This window comes from Pagrus pagrus (assembly GCF_965226575.1).
Source record: "Pagrus pagrus genome assembly, chromosome: 19".
NCBI lineage: Eukaryota > Metazoa > Chordata > Actinopteri > Spariformes > Sparidae > Pagrus > Pagrus pagrus.
This window is the reverse complement of record NC_140203.1, coordinates 11,495,137-11,522,060: the sequence shown is the minus strand read 5'-3', so window position 1 is coordinate 11,522,060 and position 26,924 is coordinate 11,495,137. Positions and strand designations below refer to the sequence as shown.

Sequence of the window (26,924 nt, the reverse complement as noted above, 5' to 3'; positions counted from 1 at the left end):
TCCATATATGGATTACATCCCTTGATGCTCCTTCAAACTCCCCCACTGAGTTCAGCATTTGGTTTTGTGATGTGTCTCCCATGCCTCTATGTTTAAACATCAGTTTGTGCCTTTATTAAATCTTCTTTCTGTAGATCTTATATTCTGTATTTTTGCCTATTATAAAGGCTCCATTGTTCCTTAAATCCCCCCTTTAGAGAGAGAGCGAGAGAGAAAACCCAGTCTCTCTTGCCAGATCTTCAAGGAAGTACAGACACATATCAGAGGCCAGAGATGACTAAGATTATCATCATGAAAGCAAGCTGTGTTCAGTTATTTGCTTGGTTTACTTTTGCAGTGCATTAAAAATTGGCATGTTTTTGCCCAGATTGAAGAACTACAACTAAACTGTTCTGGAACCATGTGTTTTTGGGATCACTTTCCCACAGGGCCTGTATTTATCTTAATCTCACTCCTGGGAAGTAAAACTAAGATTAAAAATACTTCTGCTTCAGAGTACGTCTTGAGCTTTAGCTTTACTTTTGTTTATAGGATAAAGGTTCAGATTTCAGTGTTATTGACAACACTCATCGCTGTGAAATTGAATGAATTTTATTTTTAATTTCTCTTCTTAGTTACAACACATCCTCATACCGACAGAATAGGTCGATTGTCAGCATCTCCCAAACAAGGCTTATATGATTGTTCCCAAAACAACATGGGTGTGCATTGTAACAGCGACACCCGTACCGGACCTTTATCGTACAGTTGCTGTTTGGTTAATTTTAGGCATAAAAAAACTACTTGGTTAGGTTTAGGAAAACATACATACCTCCATAACCTACACTACATTTTGTATGTGACATAACTTCACTCAGTTTGTAGGTTTAAAGAACTCGCTGTTGACTTTGGGTTTCACACTGGAAAAGCCATTATCTAATGTCAATATAAGAAGGCCACTTGTTAGGAGCTTATTAGGACAGCCCTACAGCTCTCGTGAGTCCTAGAGTAGATAAGAATAATTTTCTGTTTCATGAAATTTGTGTTGTCAAAATACTGGAATTTGAAAAATATCTAATTTTGATACCCTGTTCGATACCACGGGGAGATTTGACACAATATATCAAGGTTTCTGAACAACAGCATCCATATTAATTTACTCCTGGAGGAGGTGGGGCTTTGTGGGCACTGAAGCTGTACATGTGTCAACTGTCTGTTTGGGAGGAGAGCAAAAAAACTCAGCCAGTACTGCTGTATCGATGCTGCAAAAAATTAGTATTGAAGCCGTTTCAAATATTCAGAGTTAAATGCAAATACCAAAAATTGACACACATCACTGACAGTTCTGGGCCAGTTAGGACTGAGTCGATCCTCTGAGAAGCGTAACAAACACAGCCCTAATATGGATTCTCTTTCATCTTTTAGTTGTTATATAAAACAGTCTGCTCTGTTGGATGCTGCCGTCTAATAAGCTGCTAACGTGTCTCACACTCTCACGCAAAACTGCGAGTGATAACTGACTGTGACTGTGATTCGCATCTCATCCCGGGCCAAACTAATCTATTGTTGTTTAGCGCGTGTTCATTGTCAGATTATTGAGGATTGAGAAGAAGGTTGACGGTAAACAGAATTCCAAATAGCGTATGACCCACTTTCCTTTGAATTCCAGATTTCATCCAGTGATTTAAGATAGTGCAGTCTGTTTGGTAGGTCACATGGAGACAATCATGGGAACAATTTCCTCTTCTATTTGCACACTTTACAGATTCCACATCCTGATAAACATCAGATTTTGGTTAAGTCTGTCGTGCACTCAATTTCCTTCCTTTTGTAATAGAAAGTGAAAGAAGATACAAGCAGAAAAGCCTTGGCCAACAAATGTTTCTCTCTGCTTTCTCACATTTTTTAATTTCTTTTTTATTTCTCAAAACATAAGGGTTAAATCACATTCATCATCATTAGTCCTAGTTCTTAGGTCTTTTATTTTCTTTGATTAGTGACTGCATGACCAATAGATGCAACCACTCTCATTCAGCCAAAGTTAAAGTATCGATTGAGATTTAGAAGGCTACAACAGTCTAAGAATACTGTAATATTTCAGTAGCTGTATAGTAATTCTGTGGTTACTGTTAAAACCTGTGGTCATTTCAAAGCTTATCAGCATCAAAACTGCCTGAAATCAAAGGCAGGAGTAGGGTCATGATGCCCTAAAATGGGTATGACACACACACACACTGCAACAGAGCCACACAATGTCAGGAAACAAGAGTCTAATGTAGCACCAATCCAAGGCTGTACTAAATGGAGAGGGATATTGTCTGGGTCCCCATGACATTGTTCAGACGCCAGCTTGTCGATTTGTTTTTAAATAAAAGAAGAAATGAAAAGGAAGGAAGCAGCCGGGAGGAGGTCTGATGAAGAAAAGCAGCAGGGGTTGAACTGGTGGGAAGAAGTATAAATACACAAAGACCAAGATTCATTTCTCCACCTCTGGGGTTTTAGGTTGCTGGAGGATTTGGGAGTCTGGGTTGATTGGGTCAAGAATGTTTCAGAGACGTGTTGAGAATATTGTTCCTGCAATGTGTTTGTTAGTGCAGAGCACAATTAAAGAATGTGCAGTTTATTGAGACAAAGACAGACAGATTTGCCGTGTCCTATCAGGGAAAAACAGCCACTTGGTGTTCCAGGCTTTCTTCCCAGACTTTGACTAAACATACATGTTCCCAGGCCATGTGCATGTGTCATTAAATGTTTCCATTAATGTTACTTTAAATACAGAAACGTGTTTGCCCATACGTTTACCTTCACACGTGCATGCATGTAAAGATGCATACTGTAGGGCTATAGGACTGGCTATAAAGACACGTGCAGGACACACATGCAGCAAGGTTAAACCTTTATCTGTGCATCTGCACAGCCATCCTGCAACCGTTAACAGCGTGTCAGCATCTGTATCCCATGCCTCAGGGGGCGATAGTGTCGTGTGGTCTTTGGCAGATTCTGTGTTTTCTTACTGTCTTCAGTGAGGCATGTGTGCAGTCTACATAAGCTTGCGCACGCACACGCACACCAGGGTTATTTTTAGAAAAGACTAAGACTTTTTTATGCCTCACTGGCCATTGCCAGGCAATCTGAGTGTGTGTGTTTGTACGTGTGTGTGTCTAAGTCTCTTTTGTGTGTGGGGGCCCGGGTGGGGTCTTGCTGCCAGAAAGAACAGAGAAAAATTGAAACAGATACCTGAGAATAATGCTGTAAAGCTGTAAGATTTTGTTATTTTAATTCAAAACTACTCAACTGTACATACAGTCCTTACTATAAAATGTAGTGTAAGTCAAAAAACTCTAAGTAATCAGTTAGTCATGTAGAAATAGATCCTTGAAAGTAAGATTAATGTGACACAAAATGATTCTTCTGGCCTTACCGCATGGTACTGCGAGGCTCGACTCTGCTTGACTGGCTCTTTTTGGATTTTCCATTGTCAAAAGTTGTGGATAGTACCTGGTGCTTGGTACCTTTTTTGGTATCACCTCTGGCAAGGTTCCAAACAAGCTGAGCTGATACTACACTTGGTGGTTGGGTGAAAACACTCAAAAACACTGATTGGTCCAAGAGAATGGCCACTACAATAGTCACTTATGCAACACAGACATCCTGCAAACTGACTGCAAATTGTGGCTACAAAGTGCAGACATTCCTGTGTTTGACTGCCAATTAGGATCTCAAAAGAAAAGGATATCCTCCACTGGTCATATGTGTTGGTGTCACATAGAAGATGATGTAATGACAGTTTCAGCCGGTGTGATATGACGATCAGTGAAAGCATCCTACCTACATTGAAGTGGTACTATCTGCAAAAGTGAGTCGATTCGAGTCGAGCAGAGCCGTACAGTGCAGTGGAAACAAAACTTTAGTGTCCTGAAAATATGGTCTTTTTGGCAGGAAGTAATTTGTTGAAGTCCATAATGACCCATCTTACATAGAATCAATGTTCCCTTTAGAGTTTACCCTTTTATAAATCGGAATTAAATGGAAGATGGAAGGCCATTTTGATTCTGGATGAAATCATGGTGCTTTTTTTCAATGTGAATCTCATTCAGCTGGAGCATTGCAGTCTCATGTGAATGTGCATCCAGCCCTTACATGCAGACAGCTCCTTGAACAAATGCTGACCCATCAAGTGGAAAATCCACCTCTGATCTGCAATCACTGCACGCCATGATTTGTTCTCCTGATACCCCTGAATAATTCCATCCTAGGGGACTACTTCAGGACAAATGCCTCTGGCGAGGGCAAAGTGTGCGTCGTTTTCCAGTTGTTTTCGGTGGTTTCTGGGGAAAGCCTGGCTGACAGCTCCACAGAGACTGGGACTCCCCTGTTGTGCTGTTCCCTCTCAGATTACTGATTAGATGTTTAGTCTTTCATGACCTGTGTTTGCAGCTGTTTATAGAAGGGTGATTTAGGATGGATAAATATCAAATATTTTATTGTGGCCTGAGAATATATAAACTCTATAATCTAGGTTTAAGAGGATCAGATGCAGTTTTCTAATTTTAAAGTCTATTAATGATTTAATTCCAACTAATAATCATCGCCAAATATAACCAGAACATCACTAACCTTTAAAAATGTCAAGTATTTTCTACAAAATATTAGCATTTTTGTGCAAATACACACACACAAACTGTACAGTTCTACAGGACTTTGTACCCATCAAACAGCAGCTCTTCAAAATATTTTGTTCCTGCTCTTAGCCCTCACTTATTTTTAGACAGCTCTTACAAAACACACGCTCAATCACCTTTCACAATCAACTGTGAGTTTAGTCAGACAGCGTTGAGTGCATCAGTGTACACTTCCTATAATGGCAATATGAGTCTCAGTTGGAGAGAGGAGTTATGAAAGAGAAGGATGTGTGCAGAGAGTTTTAAAAATCTAATTTTAGATGATCATTTTTAAGAATTGTAATGACAGCCGCGTCCAAAACCTTTAAGCAGAAGGTAGTTTAAAAATTGCTTTGTACTATATGCTGCGGGTAGGATAATGACTGCCAAGCTTTTTAGTAAGGAGTTGGTTTCCATAAGTCAAATGGTATTGATCTGTTCCTTCATCCTCCAGTGACTTGAAAATGGTGTCAGCATTTGAGAAGGCAGCAGGTGAAGCATGGTCATAAACACGGTCAATATTTTATTTAATACAAATAATGAATGATGAAAGAATACACAACCAAGACAGAATTGCAGTAATGTTTTACAATTTATGTCTCATAGAGCAATTTCATCTAATGGCTAAACATATTACCCCTCCTGTTTTTCTGTGTTCTTTGCAGTTGTTGGTCACTTAAAAAAATGCTTAACATGGGTGATGTGTTGACCAGGTTCAGTAAAAATAAAAAAGCTAAAGTTAAGTCGGGCAGCTTGTATATGTAGTGTGGCTCAACGTAGATGGATGCATGGTGAGGGGAAATGTTTGCTCATGGGGCTAAATGTTGTTGTTTAAATAGAGTAATAGTCCCAGGAACACAATGCCAGAGTTAGCTTTAAGCTAATTTGCATCTGTAGTCCCTGGGCAGGACAAAGAGACAATTTTTCTGTAAAGAAAATTAACACTACACTAAAGTAAAAAAAACACTATACAACATCAGTAATACCACCAACAACAATAAGATTTCAAAACATAAACAACGCTACATTAATAACAACCACATCTCATCCTAGATGTCCTCCCATTATCGGATCCCAGTGATATGAACTCTTCTAATGGGGGAGGAGCTACACCATTGATTACTTCTTACACTAAACAAGCATCAGCAAGACACACACTGTTTACAAACTGTAGAAGGTTATACCTAAAATGTCAAGCTATTTCTTTAAAAGGGCACTTAACCTTTTGACCCAACGCTCACACCCGCAGTGGGCCTGCTTGAAGGGTAACTGTAAAACGTTTGTTGTTTCCTCACTGATGGAGAACAACAGCTGTGGTCAGCTTGAAGTCAGGCTGTCACTGTGGATTCCAGCGGTAAAACGTGTTTATGGCAGAAGAAAAGAAAGTAAATATGGATTATGTTACTACTGGCAGAAGCTGAGACCTTTGGGCTTTTGGGGGTTTGTTGAGATATTTGATAGAAATTCAAGCTGCTGTTCTCCCTCAGTGAGAAAACTACAAACTATACAGCCAACTTTAACTTCAGTGTTTTGGGGTAGAGTGTCACTTTAACCTCAAAACAGCACCTTGAAGAAGTGAAGGCCAGCCAGAAATGTCCGCAAGTTGCCAAAAGCGTCCTCGCTCTGAAGGTCGAAAAACTCAAATCGGGTCCCACGAAGATAGAAAACACACACCATGTGTTACCAGCTGTGGCCAGTATCTAGCTCAGATTTAACTGTGGGTTCCTGTAATACAATGGCTCATTATTTAGAGCCTCCCTCACGCACACACACACACACAATGGGGCAGCTTCAAGCCATCAGATTAGTGGAGATTGACCCCTTCCCCACCCTGAGGCAACTTCCCTTTTCCTCTGAGCCAATCAAAGTGGAGGGTTGGCAGAAAGTGTAATGTGAAACCGGGGGTCTTGGCTCAACACTTCAAACCTAGGGCACAGTTGGAGGCCAACAGAAACAACAGTCGTAGTCTTTCACGCTCTCTCACTCTCACAGAGTCTCCTCACTTTGTTATACCTAGACACATATTGTTTACAAACACCATCTACTGCATACATACAATCACATACACTCACATACACAGACACACACCTCTGAGAGCGTTCTTTGCCTTAAGGGATTTACACCGTGGACTGCAGTTATGGATTAATCACTTTGTGGACTGGCTTATTCTCAGTCTAGCCTAACTGGACACACCGAGGACTCACTAGCTGACTAGCCAACTTAGCCAGTTGGTGCTAGTAACAGCTAGCTTCAGTGTCTGCATGAGGCCACAAGGCCCTCTTTCCTTGTGGATGGTGGATGATGCAGTGTGTGCTCTCCTTCATCTCCCCTCAGCTGAGCTCCGGATCCCCCTGTAGCTGCGAGGTCGGACCCGAAGGAACAAAGAAGAAGAAATCCAAGAACCTGTAAGTACTTCAGATGAAACAGCTTGTTACGTTTGCTTTCTGTGGTTATTTTCACCATCACCGTATGCTCTTTTTGAACGTTGTGAACAAGGAATGGCATGGTTTTTTACTCCAGGATAACAAGATAATTCATTATTTGTGTGTGATACGGAGGAGGAATGGCAAGGAGAGACGACCCAACAGAGGTTCTCAATGTGTTTTCAGTGTTTAGTCATCAGCTCTTCCTTTATTTTCATGCTAATTTAATCAAAGTCAAAGGGTTAGATTTCACACCCTGCTTTAACATCCATTATTTTAAACAGATGTCTTTCCTTGTGTCCAAACTAACAGTGACTGACCTGTTTCAGGACATGAGGGGTTATCTGAGACTTATTCTGACAATGTGTTAGTATGGATGTGATTAGATTATTTATGACATATATTTAAAAACGTTCCTCTCTATTTTGGGTAATTTCATTTATGGAAATTAATGCTTTAACGTTACAAACAGTTTTTCCCTTTTTGGCCATTTTCAAATTTTTTGCGATACCTGCACGTTGACAGATGTATTTTAAGATGACAGTGAAAGTTAACACTAATCATTTAACGCTGATCATCACCTACTTAATTAAGTTGTAAATTATGTGTGTGCCGCTCAGGGGGATACCATATGTGTGTCTCACAAACTCAGCGGTGTGAGAAGTAAAGTGTGTGTGTGTGCTTGGGTGTGTTTTGTGCGTGTCAGATGTGTGTGTCGACGCCTCGGTGATTCATCAGCTGTTGATTGAGCTTTATTCACGCTCCCGTTCATCAAGATGAAAGCACATTTCACGCCGCGAGGCAAATAAAACCACTCACACTGGTTGTCCCTCGACCTTATAGCCGGCCATTCTTCTGCACAAGCTGTGTTTTTATGCTGTTTAGTTAACCAGCAGATTAAGTGATTAAGATTCCACAGTCTAGAGTGTGTTGCCTTTCTTGTCAGCTGTTGCAGACAGCTTCAGACTCGCTTTATTGCTTTCATAAAACAGACACATTGCTTTTTAGGGATGAGAAATGTTTTCTTTCTTTCCTTCTAGTGTAGTTTTAAATCTTGAATTTGTCACTGTTTGTAGAAACTGACAAATAATGGCATATTTCCAAAGAAGTGATTGATTTGTGATCAGTGTTGGACTGAATCCTTTTTTAAAAGTGCGCTATGTAGTTTTTGGGAAGAAATTTTAATCTTCATTAATGTAGGTTTTCATGGCTGAATAAACTCAATTAACAAACTGTCCTCAAAGGACAACACAATTTAATTATGTTTGACTTTGTTTATATTTGGAGGACACTTCTAAGGAGCCACTTTCTAGCTTGAAACTGTGTGCTGGTGACCTTCTTCCCCTCTGAGGACGGCTTGTTTATTATATCAACAATAAATATCTTAGATAAATGAATATATATATGAGTTTGTATTAATACTACCTTGTTAATAGTGTAAATATTTCCTTTCTGTGCACCTCTAAACACTGTATTCATTATAGTAACATCAAACATAAATTCAGGGATTCATTACATATCATAGCACTTTAAAGCACTTTAAAGAACAAATATTCATTACTATTAAATGGTAAAGCTATTGTTGATTAAACCTCAGGTAATAGTTCTACCACGGCTAAACAATGAAATGTTTTATAAGCCATTCATTAAGCATTCTTTTATTAGTAAGGAGCAAATTATGTTCATAACACTTTGTGTAATTGTCTAATTGTTAAGAAGTATTGTGTAGTTCATCTATAAACATTATTTTGATGGCCATTATAAAGTTGCCACTGTTTATAAACCTTCACAATTGCTTAATAAATGGTCAAATAACATGCGCAATTTCTCCTACGGGAATCAAAAAAGAAATTACTGATTTTGATTTTGATTTTGAAGTTTAATTAACTATAAATTCACCATTAACTAATAGTTATTATAAAGTGTCACCGTATCATTTGATTCTATGAACCTTGATACACAGAAAAAAAAGTAGAAATGACTCACTGTGTATTGTGTACCTGAGTTTGGTCATGGCCACAAATAGCAACTCAGCTGGACAGCATTGGTTGACATAGGTCATAGATAGCAAACAGTGATTTGCCAACTAACAGTAGGTCAACAAACATGTATCATAATGTTAGCTCATCTCATATTATGCACCACTCTGTCCCTGTGGAGCATTCTTAGAAGATAAAATAAAATAGATAGATCAGGATCCAGGTGTTACAGCAACACAAGGGCAGGGAGAAAAAACAAGTAAACAGAGAATGTTACTTCAAATACGTAATTTGAAGTATAGAAAGTAAAAATGAGAATATAAGAGAACAGAAATAGAACGATAGAAGAGCAGTTAAGTTACAAGATGAGCAGTATTCATACTGTACGCACTACCAGAGTTGTACTGTAAAATAAAAGTGCAATACTGTTCTAAGCAAAGTGACAAAGTGATGTGGTTAGGAGCAGCGAAGTTTTGTATATGCAGCGTCATAAAACAACATTAATTAAAGGTGTCTGAGAATTGGCATCATGTTGAATACATACTCAAAACAAATAGGGGGCACCATTTTACCTGAACAACTAAATGCTGCTAACTGTAACTACCTTTAGCTAGTTAGCTCAGTTAGCCATGCAGCTAGCAGAATGTTCAGAGTACCAGGGAAGTGTTTGTGGTTAGCATGCTAGCTTCAGTAGATAACTAAAATTCTTACATAGTGCACCTCTCAATATCTCGTACATAGTATATATCATATGAGTATTTTTTTTCCTTTTCCACTGCTAGATGTTGATAGGTTGCTTTGTATCTCGCCATCTGTTCATATAGCTGTGACACTGATGAAGGCTGCATGGAAAAAAACGTTTTGTCTTCCTGTCATTTAGAGCAGCCCTTTTCTGTCATCATTAGTCAATATAACGAGGATAACGAGGCTCACGAAGCTGTCCGAGCAGAGTGGAAACATGTTTACGTACTTGTCTTCTGTCTTTACAGCCTTTGTTTCCTTTATACTCTCAAGCGTCATGAGCCTGTTATCACTTATGAAGATTTTTTTCATCATCCAGTATTTGAGACCCATTTTCAGCCAGTTTTCATTATTCCACACTGTAAACCAATACCAGGGGCAATAATCTACTCAATCATATTAAGCCACACCAATAAACACACCCTCAGTACAATATCTTTCCATGTAACTCAGAGGAATACAAATGCAATATGTTGCTGCTATAGATAGAAATCTCTGGCTTTTCCATATAACCTTGCATGACGGAAATTAAATTATTTCTCCCAGATGCCAAAGACTAATAAATAACATATAGAGAGAGCCTTCGGAGCAAGTAGATCAACATCAGTGGCCAACAGTATCAGACTTGATTAAATCATGGTGCCATTAGGCAATTTGAGAAGGTACTCTCATTCTTCGGTGGGATAGTCTCTTGCCTCAATCACCATAATCATCATTAGTCTTGAATGAAGTGAGATCTCAATACAAAACAAAAGTATCCATTGAAACTTTAGTACTTTTTAACATTTTCTTACCTCCTATTCCTGCTTTCTTTTTTGCACATTTTGCTCCCTGTGTCTACTTTTTCTGCATCCTGCACAGCTGTTTGCCTGAAATTGTTCACATGATCTCCTCCTTCTCCCCCCCCTCCATTATCACCTTTTGTTTTTACTCAGTCCAGGTGTTCTGCTTCCCCAAGCAGAGGATCCTTGCACAGCTACATTCCCTTTGTTCCCATCTGGTGGCTTCCAGCAAGTAGCAATAAAGCAGTAAACCTACGGCACATTGACTTCTACACAGTATTGAATGACAGTGATATGTGCAGAAACATGAGCTAGTTGAGGGATTGAACGGTTTATATAAATGATGCATAACCAGAGGCTAAGCTTTGTGTTAACTTGTACATACAGACACCAAAACCTCAAGAAATACAGACAGATGGAGAGGGCAAAACTTAGAGTTCCTGTGAAGTGTTTATTACAAACAACACAGATGAACATCCATGTGCTTGACATATGCGTGACTGTACTTTTCATAATGTATGTAGTATATACTGAAGACGTATTTTCTCAGTTAAATCACCTGTTTTTCTGCCAGCAAGTATGTACGGTTCTTTATGTGTTCTGTGGAAGTTGGCCAAAGTGAATATTGGTTCTGTAGTAGACATGATGTCCTCTGACCATGTCGTAGAATCAATGTTGAGATAAGTAGATCTGTTCGTGTAGGAGTAGCTTCGGCTGTCCAGGTTAGAGATAGATATGCAGAAGTACTAAATCACTGTTTACTGGACTTTCTGGAACTAGAATCTTTCATCACCTGGTTAAGTGTATATAACAAAGACCAAGAAAAAAACAGTTGGACCTCAAGTGTGGACTGGGACCCACGGAAATCATTGTACGTGATCTGGCAACATGTGCTTCATGGAGACCTAAAATAAAGGATAATTATCCAGTGCCCACAGTGCCTACAATGCAACTTCACCACAGATAGTTTGGTCATAGTTTTGGGATGTCTCACAGTCAAGCAGAAATGAGAATTAGGCTACAGAGGTCTGGAAACCTTGCTTCTTTTCCAACTCCACATTGCCAAACTCGTAGTCTTTAGCCCCAACTGCTAAATTGCCTCAAGTTACATCAACCAAGGCCGTTATTTAGACTTTGTGCAGCTCTCTGCAGAGATGCAAAATACTTTACACTACTTTTTTCAAAGAAGGTAAGCATTAGTACTCCCCAAGACCTCTAAACAGACTTTGACATGTAAAATCAGTGGATTTGTCCTTTAATTATACTCCCCACAGCCACTGTGTTTACATTCTTTAATTCACCATGTTATCTGCATGTTTCCTGGGGATGTCATTGGGGAGGTTACTGGGGAAACAATTATGGGTGATACTTATGGTGTCTGCCAAAACTAGCGTAAGTAGCAAAGAGTCATAATAACACTTGCACTGGCGGCAGCGTTAGCTACGTGGACTAAGCAGTAATAATAGTGTTAGTAGAATTAATACGATAAAGTTGCTAAACCAGATGTACAGGATTTAATAATATGTCGTACCAATCGCTCTAAGAAAGATGTTAAGGTGATATAGTGTCGATTTGGTTACAGGATGTGCCAGAACAACAATGACCTAGAACATAGCACTAAAATTACATCCGGGTTACTTATAACATTATTTTGCCTCGTCTCATTACTCAAAAATGAGACTACTGCCTACCAATAGCCGAGTTTGCATTCATTCATTCATAGAGAGCAGTGATCGCTGTGAGCAGGTTTGCATCGTAAAAATGGATTTGCTAGATTTTTAGATTGAAAGGGAGAGGACTACTGAGTCTTTCCTCATTTTCCTCAATGTTGTTGTCATGGTCAGCTGTCTCTACTGGCATTGGAAAGTTCCTGAAGAAAACACAAGCAGCCCATACTGCCCAATCTGACTTCCTACAGTCCGCATAGATATTTCTGTATCTGCCATGGCCCTGATGTGTAATTATATTTTCAAGGAAGTGCACTTCAGTTACGCTGCAGCCCACTGTGGCGTGTCGTTAGGCTCAGTAGCTATACCATAACCTTAACACAAAACCATAAATCAAGCAGTATTACTTCTAGTTAAGTATTGTAAGTCATTGCATCCTGTTATAAAAAATGACTAAAGTCAAACAGATATTGTATTTAAAAGCATAAGAGCCATTTTGAGCTCCTCATTGTGCACATTGGATTGTGTTAGGACACCTTTAGAGAGTTCTCCCACAGCTTGTCATCTTGGGTGGATGAACAGATTATTAGTCATCAGTCACAGACAAATGTCATCTCAACTTACTAACCCATAAAACTAAAAACTTATCCAGGCCCCAGTGGAAGGAATCTGTCCTCTCTAAACACTGCGTGGTGATTGGGTGAGCCCAGGGTCCGCCTTCTCCAGACCCCCAGGACTATATAAAGCTCCAGCAGAGCCTCTCAGGGGTTAGAGGAATGTGATTGTCAAACAAACCCCTGGACCCCGAGCACCGACACGCCTGACACACGCTTACATGCAGTCAAATTTCCACACACACCAAGAAAACCTGCGTACAGGCCGGCACCCATGTTTCACACTATGGTTGATTTCTCTGAGAAGTACCTTGAAAGGTAAGAGCAAGGCAGTGGTTGTGTGCGTGTGTGTGTGTGTATGTGTTCATCTGCACTATGATTTTCATTATCAAGATTTAGAAACATCAGTAGGGAGGGTGAGGAAAGAGTGGATGGGGGCTGTTTTGCCTCCCACGTGAATCATTGCTCTCAAGCTGGCAGGAAGCTATCTGACCTCTACGTGGATCTCATTTGACAGTCGCAGTGAGGGAGAAGAAAACCCCCGTGAGGGTGAAGCGCTCAAACTATTTTGGAGGAAGCTGCTTTAACTTCTAACTTGAGGCTGCCCCTTTTTCTTATTATAAGCAGCCTGGATTTCAGGAATAGGATTGCTCATGTGGTCTTTGTGGCTAGGAAGGTGAGTTTGCTCAGAAATAGAGCTCCTTTTTTTGGACTTGATTGAGGTAGACGGTGAATGAGATGGTGTTATATTTATGGACAGAATTTAGGACAATTCCCTTTTTCGTTCATCTTCGAGGAATATTGCAATGACTTTCTTTTTGTTATGATTAGCCTTTCTCTTTCTTACGGTGTGTGTTTTATGTGTTTTGGATACATCCCATTTCAGGGCTGTTCTGCCTGTGAAGAAAGTACAAGACAGACTCTCATAATTTGTGTCCACATCTTTCTAATATAGTCAAAACAGTGTAATGTTGTGTTCCAGACATACTGACACAACCCTTGACCCATTACTCTCACACAGACACAGATGCACAAACAGACTCACGAGCTTGCACAGCCTTATTTGCGTGTCGTGCCCTGTACTCACTTCACAGGCACACAGCCTTCTATAAATACAATGTGGCAGAGGGAATGAAAACATGTGTGAATGTGGCTCACCTTGGACTGCTGTTTTCACAGTTATTTCAATTCCTCCTCTGTACTCATTGGTCTTACCCAGATCTCACCGGTCAAGCCTTGCAAAGGGTCAATTAAACCTAACCACAGCATACTAGACTAGTTTGAAACTTGGTATATGGTGAGATCATGTATGGTCAATGTGCAAAAATGTGTTTCACTTCATAACCAAATGTTTGATTTGAAAGATAACTTAAAATGAAGCAAATTACAGTCAGTAATAGTAAATGGGAGAGTTTATCTTTCCGTATTCATGGTAATTTTATTGATTTATTGCAAAATCACATAAGTTATCTCAAGGCACTTTTCAAATAGAGTTGGTTTAGATTGTAGACCTATTCTTTAGTTTACAGAGACCAAACATTCAGCCATGAGCAAGCACTCAGTGACAGCGGTGAGGAAAATTTCCCCTTTAATGGGAACAAACCTCCAGCAGAACTAAATGTCTCCACCACTCTGTTTTTTTCAGTGTATTTACCGCATATTTATGCCACGATAAAAAAGCTAACAGCTTGACAAGGCGCCTAGCATCTATTCTGGGCTGAGCGCTGCAAGTTTGGCATTTCCACAGGATCCGTCAATTCTGCACCTATTATTCATTGTCTATGTAAGGGTTAGCTGTGCAATGCATTCTGGTAGCATGGCGTTGCTTTTGGAAAGACGGGGCATCGTGTTGCCTGCTACTCATTTGCATGACGTTGAAAGGGCTGTCCAGTATGACGTGCCGCAGCAGGAAGTTTGCAAAAAACAAAAATGAACAGTTGACGAATTAAAATAAAGACAGATACAGCAACAGCATGGCTTATTTCTGCATGCAATAAAAACAGAAATTCATTTTGGTGAAATAAGAAGTTTCCAAATGAGCCGCCATGTTGAACGGGTTTGAAATCCAGGAATAAACAGCCCACGAGTGACGTTTGTCCAATCAGGTGCTGCAAGTATGTGTTTGCGTTGTTGTCGGAGGGTGCAGCCTCTTTTTGGTCGAGCATCTAATGCTTGGAAGTGTTGCATGCATTGACGTCAAACAACACCCCTGTGGACACGTACCCATAGATGGCTAAAGTTTTCGTATCATATACATATCCGACGATGTTTCTGCACCCCCACAAGAGTAAAAAAACAGTCATAGACTATTGGGTCCCTCCTTTCTTCCTAATGTAATGATGATGTAATAGAAAACTGTTCGCACTGATTAATTCTGAAATAGCACTGGCTATTGGGAAAAGTCCACCAGTGGGCTGGCAGTACCAATGGGGTAACTTCGTCACTCAGCTACTCAGTCATGGACAACCGCATTTGTTGGTTTGAGCCTACCACTGGGGTCCAGCCAAAAAGTGGAATGAAGTGGGGCGGTGGATTTGCTTGTGTGAAACATGGTGATCTGCAGTATGTCTGTATGCAGCTCTCCCCCATGTGCTCCCAGAGCCTTTCCCTGGGAGTGCGGCCTACTTATCAGAACACCAGGAATAGCCAGCGGGGTGCTATTAGTACGTCTAATGTGAGCCAAGCATAGAGGGAATAAAGAGTACGGAAACCTGCGGATAATTGCGGAGCTAAAGACCTCTCGCTCTTTCACTCAAGCACATAAAGCTCTCTCTCTCTCTCTCTCCCTCTCTCTGGCACACACACTCAGGTGTGAGTACACATGATGCCAGTTGTTAATGCCAGCGTGGACATGCTGTTTTTAGTGTGCTCGAGGGGCAGTGGAGCATACATTTCTGGGTGGCAGCATGTTAGATCAAAGATCATCCTAATTTGATAATCCCCTACAGAGCATGTGTCAGTCTTTTAGCAGATTAGGTTAAGTGTAGGGAACATGGGATGTAATAAATCCGAGGGAGTGCGATTGCTAATTGTTTTAGTGCTGGGGAGCCATTAGCAGGCTCGGCTGGAGAGATACAGTAAAGTATCATCTTTAAATACAGAGGTGGTCAAAGTGAGAGAAGTGCCGGCACGTATAGAGCAAAGGTCAATTATAAAAGCAGATTTGTTATTAAGTGACATTAGACATTTTCATGTCAAAAATAGCTGGCCTTGTCGGCAGGATGAGTGCTTCCTCTCTGCGGATGCATGTAAGTCTTAGTTAAGGCTTTAGACTTTCACCTAAGGAGGTTTTACTCTGCATGCTGATAGTGTTTAAGTGATTATTTATTCTTAGGTAGCTGAGTTTGCAAATCTCTGGTGTTATAAAAATCACTAGGTCTGGAGGGCACAGACATGTCTGCATTCCTCTGCATGACACTGTTCGAAAAATGAAGAATGTGTCTGCCCTCACCGAGGGAGCTGTTGACTCCCATTGAGCTGATAATCACACAGGCAGTTGCATTTGTGGCTCTGTCAGTGAATTTCCATGCAGGAAGAAGCTGTGAGAAAAATCTCACAACTCCTGCAGAAAAAAAGTGTTACAGCAGTGAGCGTTTAGTGGTTCAAAGGAGGCGGCTACATGACATGCAATATGTGTCATTTGTTTTCAAGAGTCTGTGCTGTGTTTGAGTTTCTAAAAAAAGTGAAAGATAAATCATGGGATGATGTGAGCTCAAGTTGTTGTGAGTGTTGACACCAACATTTCCCAGTAGAAGAATATCTCACAAGCAATCTGTGCTGTTCAGCTGGGCTGAGAACATTGACATTTGCAATATCCATTGACACCCACATGGTGGCAGGATAGAAACATACATGTGCCTCTTAGTGGCTGTTGTTATGACATCATTGTCACTGTTCACATGCAGCCTCAGCTTGTATAAAACCCAGACTTAAATAATAAAGTGTTCTTTTGTCAGGCCAACAAAATATTTTCCAGCCCTTGTAAAAGAAAAGTTTCTCCTCTCCCTTCACAAGACAGAGGCTCTTTTTTGCTAACACATGCACAGCTCAAGACCTAATTGCCTTGAGCTCAACCTAAAAATAGAGCAATCTAATGAATCCTGCTCTGATGTTATGAGTTTATTTAACAGCAAGAGAGTGTTTTATTTGGGTAAAAATTCCCTTCAGGCTGTGAGCTGGAGCACCCTGTTGTTTCAAAGAAAAAGAGAGGCCTGAATTGTGTTCAGTAGTTCAGCATCTGGTTTGGGCCTGCTTCATTTTCACTTGCGTTATTTCGATCAATGGATGAGTCATCTCTCCAGCAGTCATGCTGCGTGGACCTTTAGGTAATTCTCAGTTTAAAGTGAATTTTCTGGTTCCTCCTAAGAGTCTTTCAATCTCTTTCCATCTTTTATCTATTTTTGTCCTCATATCGATTTCCCCTACCTTACCCGAGAGAAGAAAAATGCTTTCACAAAGCTTTTACCAAATGCCAAACCAATGCATGCCTTTACTTCCTTAACATATCGATAGGTCATTCTCAGCCACTTATTTTGCATTTCTTCTTTCCTGAACGTCACACACTCTTTCCAAAAAGAAAGGCCCCTTGTGGTTCTCTAAAGCAATCTGCAGCGGCTGAACCTCCCAAAACCCAAACACGGGCAAATCAGTACAGCCACAAAGTCACACTCATCCGGATTTTAAAGGAGCTATTCAGCTGCTGCTTCCAACAGCTCATGCACTCATGTTGTATCATGCATATGGGCTTGTTTCTACCTTTCCTTCTAGTGCAGCAGTTGGAAAAACTCACATCAGACGGCTGACTGTGTTCTCTGTCCAGTTCGGCAGCAAATTTATACGTGTGCATAAATTATCCCACTTCCCTTCACACACACATGCACAGGCTGGTGGAGACGGGGAGTTTTCCAACACCTGTGACTGGCATGAAAGCCCCAGTGAAGTGGGCATGAGTTGGCACAGGTGTAAGGGGGGGTGGTTTTCTTTGAAAAGCTTGCATGGCCGTCCTTTCATCCCCAGCCGGGTGTATTCACGTTCAGTATTTGTGGTCTCCCAGCCCACCCTGTGTGTGCATATCTGAATGATAAGTGTCTCTAACTGGAAGCCCTGTTTCTTAATTTGGGGTGTACATGCTCTCCTGGGGGCTTTGGGTTGGCAGTGGGACAGCTTGCAGTGATTAGGGCCGGCAAGCGCACACACTTCCGCGCTGCATTATTAGCAGGCCAGCCAATCCACAGTGGAAATCAAAAGCAGGGACTCAGGAAATGGGTGTTGAGTGAGGTCACATCCCAATGAGGCAGCACGTGCTCCAGGTCGGGAAAAGCCAGGACACGTACCATGGGATTATGGGAATGCGCAGGATTCTGAAGAATCCCACAGGGGCTGAGGGTTGGTGGGAGATTTAAGGTGGCGCATGTGCAGCGCTGTGCGTGAAGGTGAAACACCGGAGGTGGGCGGTCAGGGGGACTTTGGATGCTGCTGATGGAGGGAAGCGGCACAGGGGTGAGGAGGTCACTGTGCCCTGTTGCCTCGGCCCTGGGTCAGCTCCCTCTCAGCAACCCCTGTGGGCACGCTGAGAATGGCGTGATGAAACAGAGGAGTGAGGTTTGAGTCTCTCTCCTCCTTCTCTGTCACATTCGCTCAGTCCCTGCCGAGGAACCTGCCAGGGACGCATCTATAGGAAAGACTGTCAGAGATAATAGATTGACAGGAGAGACGCTGAGGAGAAGCGAAGGAGAGGGAGCTTGATATCCGCCTTTTGGAAAGATTCTGTACTTTCATACCAACATACCTGGCTGAAGACTAAAATGTACATCTATTTTCATATTTTCTGGCTTTTGTGGGTTTCATGTGGATTGGATTTACAGTGCTGAAGAACTTAATTGGTGACCGCCATGCCTTGGATTGTTTTAATTGTGGACTTTTGGACTTGGACTCAACACACTTTCTTCCCATGTCTCTTTTTTTCTTCATCCTTCCTTTCATTTTTCTCCTTCTCCTCTCTCAACTTTCCCCTGCTTTCGCCTCCTTCTGTATCCATAAATCTTTCTTCTCTCTCCCTCATCTATCTTTCTTTCACTCAGGGCCAAAGACATGAAGAACCGGCTGGCTTTCCTGCGGAGGAGGAATGAATCCCCAGGAAGCAACCCAGCCAGCAAGTTAGACAAATCCATGAAGTCAGTCAAGTAAGTGGCCACTTCCTGACGGCATGTTGCATGTGGGTGTGCGTGAGGCCGTTTTCCGGGTCTCGCCACAACTGGTGATGACCTGGCCTTGGAAGACAGACATGTGGGCAGTAGCAAGTGAAGGGAGTGTTTATGGGATGCGTGGCTGCAATAAAAGCAAAGATGGAAACAAGTGAAGTGTCTGGATGCAGGCTTTTAAATTATTTTGACAATATGTTTACAAAATCGAATGAATTCATACCAATATCAGAGATTAATGTGATATTTTAGTTTGATGTCGTTTCCATGATTCTGTTCCTGTTCTGTGGCGATTGCAATAGACTTCATAGGATGCTAAGAAAATGTTAAAGGGTGTAAGATGAGCATTCATTCTATATTTGCTTTTTATATCTTAATATCCGTTTGGCCCCAAACTACCTCGATAAATGTTCCCAGAACACTGTTTGAAGCTAGAGAGGTGGCAGGGTCCGCCAAATATAAACAAAGTAAAACAGTGTGAAAGTGTGTTGTCCTTTGAGGTCAGTTTATCAGTTTAACAGAGTTTGCTTATTTAGTTTGTTTAGGCATAAAAAAATCAGTCAATGGAGATCTTTCTCTTCTCATTAAAATTTCTTCCACAAAACTACATAGTGTACCTTTAAGAAGCTAAGCAGCGTCTTCAACACATAAGTTCAATATTTGTTTGTACTTGTTCTAAAAGACACAACAGGTAGGAGAAATACGTTAATTAGATGGCAAAGTGTCTGCTTACTTAAATCGATTATCAAAAGGCACAGAAAAATGTCCAAATTGACGTTCTTCTGTGTCAAATAAAGCCTCAGATGAGGATAACAGTGAGCGTGAGATAAGCACTGTGAAGAGCCATGCTTTATGGCGGAGCACAGAAAGGATGAGAGGCAGCAGGGGGCAGACAGACACTGGTGGCGGGAGGAGGTCTCTAAACCCGACAGCACATCCCCCATTGGCCGGCTGGAGCCCCTCCCCTCCCGCCTTCCAACTTGCATTCAGTGGGAATATAAAAGCCTTCCCCCCACCAGGGTGAAGCAGATAGACTCTCAGTATTGTAGGCATTCATGAGGCAGAGCCGCATGTGTGGGGGAAGACAAGTAGACACAGACTAGAGTGGAAGGAAGCAAAAGGAGGGAGAGGAATTACCCACTTCCACGTTTCCACTCATCTATCCGGCATCTAGACGAAGAAGTTCTGCGGATGGGTCACACAATGAGAAACCTGGCAGAGATGGGCTTGTTAAAGAATCGCTCTGCTTTTATCTGCAGGCCTACCCCGGAGGAAGCGCTGAAATGGGGGGACTCACTTGACAAACTGCTGGCACACAAATGTAAGTTACTTTTGAATCATTTTACTCTTTATTTTAAATGAAATCTTCTTGGGAATCATCAGTCTTTTGTCTGGATGTTTTTTAAGATATGATTTAGCGCAATGTGTGTGGTGAATAAAGACATACAGTTCTGGCATGAGGTGGTGGAGCGCAGGAAATATGTGTGGACCAACATATGGATTACACAAACACACTGCTGCAGTGCATTGCAGCAAGTTTCCCTAATCCCCCACGGACACGGGTCCATGCGTTAGGCAGAGAGAAAGAGAGAGGCGACCTGCCAGCGTGTTGCTATTTTGGTTCCCCACAATTCATCTTCCACAGCACAAGCTGCACGCTGACACAACGCCAGCGCTACATCTGTTTCTCATTCAGCTTTTGTTCTCCCCTCTTCTAATTTCCTCTCTTTCACCTCTTACTTCACTCCCGCTTTACCAGAGTGAGGTAAGAGATGACCGCCTGCGTTGGCTCTGCTTATCAGCGTGGGTGACTCATGGGAACGGAAAGGTGCAAACGGGAGTCGTGGGTGGACGCCGCTTCCTGCTATTCTTTCTTCTGGATGCCTTCTTCCTCAAATCATTAACCACAGTGAAACTCAAAAAGCCCAAAGTGCCAGATTTAGTCCTTTCAGCCCTCACACCAAAACAGTCATGTCTTTGTTCATTCACAGCGTGTTTATAGGGGAATGCATGAAGCCAGGCTGAATAGTGGGGAAGGATTGGGTCAGCGGGTTGATGTCACTTAAAAGACTTGAATATGCAGTGTTGCGAGCGTTTTTTTTATGTCTCACTTTATGCCAAGCACATGACTCAAAAAGGCCGTCAGAGAGCTATTTCAGGCGCTGAAACTCCAAGGAGCACTTCAACTGTGAGGTTGCCATGGCACTCGAGTCAACTCTCCTCTTGTTTATTCTCCTCCCTCCCCTGCTCTCCCTCAGATGGTCTGGCAGCCTTCAGAGCTTTCCTGCGCACAGAGTTCAGCGAGGAGAATCTGGAATTCTGGCTAGCATGTGAGGAATACAAGAAGATCAAGTCGCAGTCCAAGATGGCCTCAAAAGCCAAGAAAATCTTTGCGGAATACATCGCCATCCAGTCGTGTAAAGAGGTGAGTGGGAGCGTACACATCTCGTATGGATGCTGGGGGAAAATGGCACCAAAGCACGCTTTTTCCCTGCTTGCACTTTGCTGACTTGTTTTCTCTCTTCCTCTGCAGGTTAATCTGGATTCGTACACCAGAGATCACACTAAGGACAACCTGCAGAATGTGACACGCTCCTGCTTTGACCTAGCGCAGCGACGGATATACGGGCTGATGGAGAAGGACTCATACCCACGCTTCCTGCGCTCAGAACTCTACTCGGACTTAATCAACCAAAAAAAGCCCAGCTCCACTCCGACTTCATCATCATCATAAGAGACCAGAAACAGATATGAAGAGAAGAGGAAGATGATGACGAGAGAAGAAAAAAAAAGGGGGGCAGACTTGAAGTAGCGTGGGTGGGCGGGATGTGAGGTTCTCTGTTTGCCTTTTTTTTTGTGTGTGTGTGTCTGTCATCCTGTCCACTATGATTTTTTCTGTTGTTGTTGTTGTTATGGTGTGAGAGGACGCGGCAAAGCTATTGGCACTGCAAAGGAATGTAGTTTACACAGTTAACAGGTGGATGGATGGATGAATGGACCGATGAGTGGATGGATGGATGTTACTAAAAAATGCAGAAGCCCACGAGCGAGGGCTGGAGCAGCAGCTGGACGCTTGTCTGATCACTGTCTCTCTGGTTTTTTTTTTTGGTGTCAGTCTTTTTAAGTTCTTGTCCAGTTGTACTGGAGAAAAGGAGGGGTTGCTCAGAAAATCCCGCAGACATGAAGACAGTCCGGTACTGTTTTGTCACTTTTTTTTTTTTCCTTTTAAAACGTTTAAACTCCCCTCCTTTCCTCCACCTCGTTCTCTGTGAAGCCACTTCAAAGCTGTCGGTACGACACAAAGTCCTTCTTCTTCATGTTTTTTTTTTTTTTTATCAGGCTCTAACTGTATCACGGAGGGAGAAGAAAAAAAACAAGATGATGTCTGAATGAAAGCTAGCACTCTGTCTCAGTTTCGCACGCATCTCTGTCAAACACCTACACCCCCTCTCAGAGCTTCTTTAAACAGCTTTCACCTTATTCAGCTCATCACAAGACTGTGGAAAGATACTGTGAGCGTTCAACAGCGACAAAGATGGAGACAGCAGTGGGCAAAGAATACAAATGTATAAAATAATGGACGCACCGGAGCTGAGATGAAACACAGCGATGTGTCACTCTCACATTAAAAGACGTTAAAAAGTCACATTCAAAGCCAGTAATGGAAAGGAAAAAAAAAAAAAAGACGACTTGCTTCCTGTCTCCAAAGACTGTTTACAACGAGGAGCGAAAACTCAAGAAGAACCAGAAAAAAAATATTCCGCGCAGCCAAACGACATTTCCTTCAACATTGTAGCTCATTCTGGACTAACCGAGGAAGCATTCTCAGGACATTGCTATGACAGTTTCCGGCTTGGTTTATCTTCTGTTTTTCTACACACTCACTGTTTTTTTTATATGCTTTAGGGTTCCAACCTGCACTCCCTAGTTCTTCCGAGCAATACAACAAGAGGTTGCTCATGTCATAGTCAGAGGAAGAAAAAAAAAAAAAGCTTCATGTTGTACAAAAGTTTGCCTATTTATTTAGATTAACTCGCTGGATGCTTCTTCAGACACCCTCACCTCCTTCAAAGCACTCAGCTAAAAGCTCACACTTTCCTCTTTAACCACCAAACAGGTCCAATGCTGTCCTGAACTTTAAGTGCAATATTTCTTTTTTTTTTATTTTTTATTTTATTTTATTATTATGTTCATTTATTTGGATAATTTTGAATTTTTATGGGGGAAAAGACGAACGGCTTGAGCTCTGTATTAACTTTATTTGTTAAGAGAAGAAAAAAAAAAACTTTAGAGCTATAAGGTTGACTTACAACGCAAAACTTTCAAGAAACATAAGTAGTTTAACGAATTTTAAGCAAGTGATTCTAACTGTGTGTTAACCCCCGGCAGCAGGCAGCTGGGGCGCGTTATGGTTGTAAATATAATTCTTTAAGAAAACTATGTGATAACACATTAAAAACAAACAAAAACAAAAAGCCAATAGGTCTCTGCTGGTGAAGAATGTGGGACCCAGCTGTATCTATGTAAATATGAGAGACTCAAAACTATAAGATGACATGTATTGTTAAAAAAATAAAATAAAATAGGTGAGCAAGAGCAGGCACAATCTGCTCTTTTCCCTGGTCATACACTGCTTGTAAGGAGTTTTCTGAAATGCATTTTATCATTTTCACTGTTTACAATTCAAAATGCATCTCCTATGATAGCAAGTGAAAACAGTAGAGTACATTTGGTGTCATTGCTAATGATAAATAAACCAACCAACTGATGAAGTAACATGTGTTGTCTCTTGATTTTTCTTATTTTGTGCTTTTGCCTCTGCATACTGGTCACATGCTAAGACTGATGCACAACCAAGTCGTACATGAGCTCCTGTGGACCGATTAAAAGCAACAGACAGTAGTATGAAGTTGCCCTCAAGGAATAGTTTGAAGAGCTCTGATTTGCAGTTTCACCTATCTGATACCACTCTCCTGTGTGTACATTCAATGTGAAGCTACAGCCACTTAGCTTAACTTAGCATTAAGACTTGCAAAAGCGAGCCTATGTGTCCAACGTTGCCTTCCAGAACTCCTAAAGCTCACTAATTAACACATCATTCAACATATACTGATTGTTTAATTCATACAAGAACTGTAAAACCGTCAAAACACTAAAAGTTGTGATTTTATGGGTACTATAACGTAACGACAACTCCCATAAAACCACAACTTGCCACTTTTACACTTCAGTTTTTATGGATTAGACACAGATATATTGGTTAATTAGTGAGCTTGGCTAATCGCATTAGCTTCATATTTAGTGCAAAGACGTGAGCGTAGAATTGAACTTTATACCTAATTCTCAACAAGATAGCAAAGAAGTGAATTTCTTAAAATGACACATTTTTCCTTTAAATAACAAAAACAAGATCCCATCTTAGGAATTCTGGTTCCGTATAAAGTAACTGTTACTTTCATAGTTTTAGCTATCGTTCCTGTTGGTAATAAAGCTATTATAGTCGCCGAGTACATTTCTGGGATTTCAGAATATAACAAAAGCAGGCAGACAAACATATAGTTCACAGATGACAGGTTCAACTCGACCTGTCGTATAGTTTTCCTGTGCAATGAGGAAGTTATTCCATCTTAGTTGTTCTTAATTTTGGTAAACATGGCTAAATTGATTGTCTGATCCCAGGGTTTCATTTCAACAACCCCACCCCCCAAACATAATATAGAGCATTACACGCTTCATTTCCTGCATTGTGGTGATTCTTTACACACCAAGGAAAACACAAATTCTACCTCCATGCAGGTGAGAATTACAAATCTAACAGAATATAATGCAGTAAGGCTCTCAGGCAAGTTACAATAAAGGTCCATGGCAGCTTTCATGTTTTTACAGGGGTGAACAAATGCACATGATTGAAATATCAAGGGGGACCAGTCCCCTCCACCCCCCGAACTCTGCGCCTTTGATCTGAACGCCTGTGTAACTGGCTGCGTCACACTTCATCCTAGCATTGCTGCTGTGTTCCCGGATCCCACTGAGTATAATGTTATTACCGCAACCAATAAAGATGATGATCAGAACTACAAAAGGAAGGTCCAAGCTGTTTAAATAAAAGGACTGAGAAAATATGTTTATGTCTGTGTGGACTGTCAATCCAAAATTGTTGGGGATGGAGTGGATTGAGAAGTGACGCAGGACATCAAGAATCATCCTGACCCCCAGCTGTTTTGCTGTTCTGGAAAGAAGAGCATGTGAGTGACACAGGTCGAGCGTTGGCCCGGTTGTTGGGGTGGGATGAGAGGAAGCAGTTGAAATACTGTGTGTGTTTGTCTGTGTTTGGGGGGGTTGATCAGTCTGAAGTGGTGTTGGAAACAGTAGTAACAGCTCCTAATCTTCTTAACCAGCTGCCATCTGTTTTGACAGACGCAGCTTCTTTTTCCAAAAGGAATTGTCATCAACCTCTCTATCGCCTCTCTGGGCCTGTTTCCTCTCCGTCTCGCTCCTTGTTGACTGTCTCTTTGTCTTTGGTGTCTTTTTTTTTGGTACGCTCATCTTGTATGCCATACAATGGAGGCCCTGCTCTTGAGCTGGAGTCCTTTGCCAAATCCTTTTGTTCAAGTTTCCTTCCTTTCTGTAATCTGTGTAAACCATATCACAGTGTCTGTCATTGTTTTTTAAATTCAGCTGTCGCGTGAGTCCCACGACACGCCAGCTCGCATTTCCTGCTCCGGTCTCTTGTGTCCTGCTACCAAATATGGCCGCCAATGTTCCCTCGGATGTGACAGCCTAGTATTGTACTTTGTCGCCCGGATATAGAATGAGGAGTGTTATTATCTTTATTAACAGCAGCGTTTCAATGTTGTGCAACACTATAAAGGTACACGTCTTGTCTGCTTGGCTACGGGGAAATAAGCTTCGAATACCTTTTTCTTTATTGCTCCGGCAGTACAGCAGAACTCATAGTACACGTGATGTGAAACTAAAATTAAAAAGCTAAAGCCTGGTATGCATCTTGTTTATCTTGTTATTTCACAGTTCTGGCATAAAATAGGTAACAGATAGAAAAGAAACAGACATTTTGCTTTTTTTCTGGGAGTTAAAGGTGCAATATGAATTGGCCACCTGTTGAACTCCAAACCAATAGGGGGCAGCATATCACCAGAGTAACTGCTAACAGCTGCTAACTGTTTTCCATACGTACATGACTGTAGCCATTAGCTCAGTTAGCTGTGCAGCAAGCTGGAGTACTGGGGGATTCTTGTTTACACTGCTAGCACAGGGGGAGAGGTTTTCAGGCCTGGGGCTAGCTGGTTAGCATGCTAACGTCCCTACATATCGATTGTTATTAATTTTTTTTCACACTGTGTTGATGATTTTAATACATTTAAAAATGTTTTTTTTTAAAAAGCTTTAAAGGTGACAATATATTCCACTTACATATCTATCGAATAAACATCAGGCTAGAGTCGATTAGCGTAACTTAGCATAAAGACCAGGAGCACAGGGACACACTGCATAGCCGATCAATTAATCAAACAAGATAGTGTCAGTTAGTGAGTTTTGGAGGTGCTTTTAAGCAAAATTTAAACTTTGAAGTGAGCGGTTTTCCCTAAGCTAAGCTAAGCTAAGCTAAGCTAAGCTAATCACCCTCTGGCTTTAGCGTCATAATTATTGAACAGATATGAGATCTGTATTGATCTTCTCATCTATTTTTCAGCAAGAAAGCTAAAGAGCATATTTCCCAAAGCAAGCAATTCATTTGAGTGTCAGTTACAGGCCATAAAGCTTTCATACAACTATTTTAATTGCACTAAAGCAGACATCCACACTTAAATATGTTGCTAACACAGTTTCCCTCAAACTGTCTCAGACCACCCTTGATTT

At 41.3% G+C, this 26,924-nt stretch overlaps 1 protein-coding gene across 13 annotated transcripts in view; it reads left to right on the top strand.

Moving 5' to 3' along the window:
* Positions 1 to 23,822, top strand: part of rgs3a (regulator of G protein signaling 3a) — a 154,756-nt gene extending 130,934 nt beyond the window's left edge. For 11 of the 13 annotated variants that reach the window (XM_084383656.1, XM_084383658.1, XM_084383651.1 and 8 more), the window contains 5 exons: positions 6,975 to 7,045; positions 18,927 to 19,028; positions 20,306 to 20,367; positions 21,305 to 21,471; positions 21,580 to 23,822. In XM_084383656.1, the coding sequence (XP_084239782.1) occupies positions 6,975 to 7,045; positions 18,927 to 19,028; positions 20,306 to 20,367; positions 21,305 to 21,471; positions 21,580 to 21,780 (603 nt within the window). In that variant the 3' untranslated portion in view covers positions 21,781 to 23,822. Of the gene's footprint in view, positions 1 to 6,974; positions 7,046 to 13,022; positions 13,165 to 18,429; positions 18,653 to 18,926; positions 19,029 to 20,305; positions 20,368 to 21,304; positions 21,472 to 21,579 lie in introns of those variants that run through there. The other 2 variants (XM_084383654.1, XM_084383655.1) reach the window with 2 other exon arrangements.
* The last annotated feature ends 3,102 nt before the right edge of the window (positions 23,823 to 26,924 follow it).